Raw genomic sequence first — 6,520 nt, 5'->3', positions numbered from 1 at the left:
ACCATCATCATCCGCACTAAAGCGTAATTTCATCCCTATTGCAATGCGAATCTGTGAAGGGTGTAAATACAAAAATCGTAGATTAGGGAGTTACGAATCGATTTCACTTAGTTTCATAATTTTCTGACTATGAGAGAATATTTTTTTTCGATGCACGAACTACTTTCTACAATAAATTTAGATCTTAAAGGAATTATTCCGTAACCTATTATCAGTATCAGGGCCTATCTTTTGGTACCGTAGAACCCATCAATATCTTCCTCCACGCCCTCCTTCACATCTTCCCCATGGACCTCATCTGCATTTTCTCCATCACCAACAACCTCATCATCCACCTCGAGACCGTCAATGAGTATCACACTCCCAATCATTTTGGAACACCGATAACCAGGGGTAAAATATTCATCGCATCAAAAGCAAAGCCCCTTTGCTCTTCGCTCCTCCACTTAGGCAGGTGTGAGAGTTTGAATGGGGGGTTTGTGCCTCCTCTAATATCGAAAGATGGTCTCAAGGGTGGTCGTGCCCCCGTACTAGCAGCCTGTCACGGACAAAGTCTTTGAGATAGACAACAACCGCGCGGCACCCAACTTTCAAGTAGCAAAGTTAAGTCAGCCGTTCGCTTCCCAAGCGATGCACCTGTTTTTAGATTGCGACAAAGCAAAGACAAGCAAAATACAAGGTTTGGCAAATAAGTTTGCAATTCTCTATTAATTGGAAAAGAAGTTACCAGACATGCCAACGACAAGAAATTTAAAGGGGCAGGATAGCCATCGAGGGCAAAATGAACACCATTGAACCAGTGGCACTTCGGTTGCGAAGCTGGCTCACTTAATGCTTCTCGATAGTTCTCCTATACTACTAAGTATGAGCATCCCCAATTCTACAACTCGGGGGGTTCAAAGGTCTTGTGGGGCGTTACTTTTGAAAGTAAGCCCCATTTGGGTTTTGGCCCATGAGTTTTATAGGCACGTGCGGGGAAAAACCCAAACTAGTGTTGCGGCGACACTAATATTGCGATCCCAAGGTTGCTTCGCAAGGAGCTCTTGAAGGGAACTAAAAGACACACAAAAACATGCAAAAACATGGGGTTGGCATCCCATTTACATACTCAAAAAGCGAAAAGTACAATAGGACCGACATTGCGACCAAAACAGTCCTAACAGACTCCCCCACTTAGACTCTCGGCGTCCTCGTCGAGGTGATCTTCGGCTGCTACCAAGTGATGCTTGATTTCATCTTGAAGTGCTCACCAAGTTCTTCTTCTGGTAGGCTTGAACCTTATCTTCTTCATGCCTTAGAGTTTCTTCAAGTTCCCAACTAGCTTCAGACATTGGAAGATTCTTCCACTTGACCAAGTATTCGATCTCTGTAGCTCCATTGGGTAGTGTCCGCACTCTATCGGCTAAGATGGTGTCAACCTGCCTTTCAAGCGACGCCGTTGTGGGGTTTGGCCGGCTTGACACATTGCGAGAAGGGTCTTCGCGATCGGCATGATATGGTTTGAGGCAACTCACATGAGAAACCGGATGGATTTTAAGCCAAGCGGGGAGTTGCACTCGGTAGGACACATTGCCCACCTTGTTGATGACAGGAAAAGGGCCTTCATATTTGCGAGCAAGTCCTTTGTGCACCTTGCGAAAGAACTTGAGCGATGCCGGTTGAAGCTTGACCAGCACCAAATCGCCTTTCTTAAAGTCTCGCGGCCTTCTATTCTTGTCCGCCCACTTCTTCATCTTTTGTGCAGCCTTCTCAAGATAGGCTTTGGCAATCTCCGCATTCCGATGCCACTCTTTGGCAAGGTGATATGCCGAAGGGCTGCTGCCTGTGTAACCCACCACCAAGGTATGCGGTGTGGAAGGTTGTTGTCCCATGATAACTTCGAAGGGGCTTTTAGTAGATGCAGAGCTCCGCTGCAAGTTGTACGAGAATTAGGCGACATCAAGTAACTTGACCCAATCTCGCTGGTTGGCACTAACAAAGTGCCGCAAGTATTGCTCAAGAAGAGCATTTATTCTCTCCGTTTGGCCGTCGGTTTGGGGATGAAGGCTTGTGGAGAAGAAGAGTTTTGACCCCAAGAGTTTGAACAACTCCGTCCAAAACCGACCCAAGAATCGAGGATCCCTATCGCTCACGATGTTTTGTGGAACTCCCCAATACTTGGCCACATGCCTTAGGAACAAATGAGTTGCTTCATCAGCGGTGCAATGCAGCGGAGCCGGTATGAAAGTCGCATACTTTGAGAACCGATCCACTACCATCAACACTGAGCCAATGTCCCCGACCTTTGGCAAGCTCGAAATGAAGTCCAAAGAGACACTTTCCCATGGTCTCTCAGGAACGGGGAGCGGTTCCAACAAACCACAAGGCTTCGCGCGCTCCACCTTGTCTTGTTGGCAAATGAGACAAGTGCGCACGTACTCTTCGACGTCTTCCCCCATCTTTGGCCAATAATATGCTCTTTCCACAAGAGCCAAGGTCCGATGTACGCCCGGGTGACCTGCCCACAAGGTGTCGTGACACTCTTTGAGCAGTTCTCTTCGCAAGTTGTTCGCTCGGGGCACGTACACACGGTTTCCTTCTGTCATGATGAGTCCCTCCTGGACCCAAAACCGTCGCGTCTTGCCTTCATCTACAAGCTTCTTGAGGGTCTCCGCCATCGGATCACTTTGCATCCCCTCGCGAATCTTCTTCAAAAGCGACGCTTGTACTTGGCTTATACTCTCATTTGCCACCGCTTTGAGAGTAGCCAATTCTGCTTTGCGGCTTAAGGCATCCGCAACCTGATTTGTTCGACCTGGTTTGTACTCCAAAACCATGTCGAATTCCGCCAAGAAGTCTTGCCATCTTGCTTGTTTTGGAGAGAGTTTCTTTTGAGTTTGGAAGTAACTCAAGGCCACATTGTCAGTCTTCACAACAAAGTGAGACCCAAGGAGATAATGCCTCCAAACATGAAGGCAATGTACAACCGCCGTCATCTCCTTTTCTTGCACCGTATACCTCCGCTCCGTCTCATTCAACTTGCGGCTTTCATAGGCAACCGGATGTCCTTCTTGCATAAGAACTCCTCCGATGGCATAATCTGAAGCATCCGTGTGAACTTCAAACGGAAGGGAGTAGTTCGGCAACCGCAATACAAGTTCCTCCATCACCGCTCTCTTCAAATTAGCAAAGGCCTCTTGACATTTGCTAGACCACTCCCATGAGCGGTCCTTCTTCAGCAAATCAGTCAGCGGCGCAGCCCTCCGCGAGTAGCTTGCAATGAACCGCCGATAATAGTTGACAAGCCCGAAGAATGAACGAAGTTCTGTCACCTTCGAAGGGGCTTGCCAATCATGAATGGCACGAACTTTCTCCTTGTCTATGTGAATGTGTCCTCCGCCAACTTGGTGTCCAAGGAACATAATTTCCTCTTGTGCAAAATAGTACTTCTCCTTCTTCACAAAGAGGGAGTGTTCCCTTAGCACTTGGAAGATGGCTTTGAGATGTTGGATGTGCTCTTCCAACGTCTTGCTGTACACCACGATGTCGTCGAGGTAGACCACCACGAACTTGTCAAGATACTCATGGAACAGCTGGTTCATGAGTGTACAGAAGGTTGCAGGGGCATTCGTCAAACCGAATGGCATCACCAAGAATTCGAATGCGCCATAACGTGTCACACACGTTGTCTTTGCTTCATCGCCTTCCGCAACTCTGACTTGCCAATACCCCGACCGCAAGTCCAATTTGGAGAAGTACCGTGCTCCTCCAAGTTGATCAAACAAGTCCGCAATGAGAGGGATTATGTACTTGTTTTTTATCGTCGCTTTGTTTAAGGCGCGATAGTCTACACATAGTCGTAGACTCCCATCATGCTTCTTTTGAAATAGCACCGGCGCCCCAAATGGTGCCTTTAAGCTGTGGATCAATCCGCCTTTAAGCAACTCATCAAGTTGCTTCCGAAGTTCTGCCAACTCCGGAGGAGACATGCGATATGGTGTACGGGCTGGAGGCTTTGTCCCTGGCTCCAACTCGATCTTATGATCCATCGCTCGCCGAGGAGGCAAGGTCTTTGGCAATTCGGGCGGCATAACATCCCCAAACTCCTTCAAAACCTTTGCGACCCCAAGAGGAATTGGGCCATTCTCCAAAGGATCCGCCTCTAGCTTCAAGGCCGCCAAGAATGTTTGCTCACCCTTCTTGACACCCTTCTTCAGCTGAATTGCTGAAAGTTTCTTTGTCTCCTTTGTCGTCGCCTTCGACACTGGGACGACACAAGGGGACTCATCCCCCATCATGCATAAAGCATTAAGAAACGGCATGGGCACTCCTCTCGCCGTTTGTAGAAATTCCATCCCAAGAATGACTTGGAAGTCATCCAAAGGAACCGCCAGGAAGTTGGCCTTGCCCCTCCAAGACCCCACCGCAACATGTACGTCCTTCGCTTGCCCGGCGATTGGTTGAGACTTCGAATTCACCGCCTTCATTCGACTTGAGTCCTTTAAAAGGAGCAACCCAAGTCGTTTTGCTTCATGGTCCGCTATGAAGTTGTGAGTGGCACCAGTGTCAACCAACGCCTCGACTTTCCATTGAGCTCAATGTCGACGAACATTAGCTCATTTGGCTTCCGGTTCTTTGAAGGCAAAGTCTTCCGCTTCTCCCCCACTTGAGCCTTGAGTACATTTAGAAGCTGTAATGCCCCCATGCGAGGGCCCTCCGTCGAGTTCTCATCGTCGCTCTCCGAACTTTGCTCTTGGGCTTGCACTGCATTGAGCGACTTCCTTTGCGGGCAATTCTTCACAAAATGTGGCCCTCCGCATAGGAAGCACCCCTCCTCGGGACTCTTGTTTGGCTTCGCACCCTTTTGCCAAGACCCCTTCTTCTCGCTTTGCATCACCCCTTTGCCTTTCGGCCTTTAGGGCTTTGCATTGCTCGTCGAAGGCTTCTTCTTTGGGTTTTCGAGGGTTGAATAATCTGTCAAGCGCTCCGCCGCAGTTTGGGCCGCCGCTAAGTCAGGAATGTCCCGACGTCGCAACTCGGTTTGTGCCCAAGGCTTCAAGCCTTCCAAGAAGTGAAAAAGCCTGTCCTTCTCCGACATGTCCCGAATGTCCAACATGAGCGTCGAGAATTGTTTGACATATTCTCGAATCGACCCCGTCTGTGTGAGATGTCGCAAACTCCGTCTTGTGATGAACTCCACATTCTCAGGAAGGAACTGCACCTTCAGCTCCCTCTTTAGATCCTCCCAAGTATTGATGTTGCAGCGGCCACTTTGGATGTCCTCATAATGAGTCCGCCACCATAGCTTGGCATCTCCGTCAAGGTACATCGTTGCGAAGGTGACTTTGGTTTCTTCCGAGTCCGGTCGCACCACCCGAAAGTATTGCTCAACATCGAAAAGAAAGTTCTCCAACTCTTTGGCATCCCTTGCGCCCTTGTAGCAGCGCGGTTCCGGCACTCTGACCCTTCCAGAATATCCCTTTGCTTGTGCGGCGGGTTGCACGGTGCTCATGGCTCGCGTGAGTACCGTCACCCTTGCGGAGAGGTCCGCTAGTTGCTCTTTGAGATGTTGGACAGCTTCCTTGGTTTTGTCTCGCAACGTCTCGACCTCGTCGTCGATGTGTTGCTGATATGCCTCCAAGCGATCTGCCCTATCGCCGAGAGTGTATATTTGAGCAACATTGGCACTCAATTGCGAGATGTGTGCCTCCATCTCGTCAAGCCGCTCCCTGTTACTTCGATGCCTTTCAGAATCGCTCAGATGTGGCTCCGTAATCAGCACTGCTGGTCCTTTGCCCAAATCTGATGTATTTGCCGCTTGACTTGTCTCTCCGCCTTGCTTATGGCGCCCCATCTGCAAGGATGTTGCTCTTGTCGACCCGCTCTGATACCACTTGTCACGGACAAAGTCTTTGAGATAGACAACGACCGCGCAGCACCCAACTTTCAAGTAGCAAAGTTAAGTCAGCCGTTCGCTTCCCAAGCGATGCACCTGTTTTTGGATTGCGACAAAGCAAAGACAAGCAAAATACAAGGTTTGGCAAACAAGTTTGCGATTCTCTATTAATTGAAAAAGAAGTTACAAGACATGCCAACGACAAGAAATTTAAAGGGGCAGGATAGCCATCGAGGGCAAAATGAACACCATTGAACCAGTGGCACTTCAGTTGCGAAGCTGGCTCACTTAATGCTTCTCGATAGTTCTTCTATACTACTAAGTATGAGCATCCCCAATTCTGTAGCCCGGGGGGTTCAAAGGTCTTGTGGGGCGTTACGTTTTGAAAGTAAGCCCCATTTGGGTTTTGGCCCATGAGTTTTATAGGCACGTGCAGGGAAAAACCCAAACTAGTGTTGCGGCGACACTAATATTGCGATCCCAAGGTTGCTTCGCAAGGAGCTCTTGAAGGGAACTAAAAGACACACAAAAACATGCAAAAACATGGGGTTGGCATCCCATTTACATACTCAAAAAGCGAAAAGTACAATAGGACCGACATTGCGACCAAAACGGTCCTAACAAGCCGCTGCCTTTGAACCTGCA

At 48.9% G+C, this 6,520-nt stretch overlaps 1 protein-coding gene across 1 annotated transcript; it reads right to left on the bottom strand.

Moving 5' to 3' along the window:
- Positions 1 to 1,232: 1,232 nt before the first annotated feature.
- On the bottom strand, positions 1,233 to 1,871 carry LOC140762548 (uncharacterized). The gene has a single exon (XM_073100424.1). It carries the CDS (start codon positions 1,869 to 1,871, stop codon positions 1,233 to 1,235), a length of 639 nt encoding a protein of 212 aa, XP_072956525.1.
- Positions 1,872 to 6,520: the final 4,649 nt, after the last annotated feature.

Source organism: Typha angustifolia, chromosome 7, assembly GCF_048772165.1.
Source record: "Typha angustifolia cultivar Huaian chromosome 7, ASM4877216v1, whole genome shotgun sequence".
Classification (NCBI taxonomy): Eukaryota; Viridiplantae; Streptophyta; class Magnoliopsida; order Poales; family Typhaceae; genus Typha; species Typha angustifolia.
This window is presented reverse-complemented; position numbering and strand designations above follow the sequence as displayed.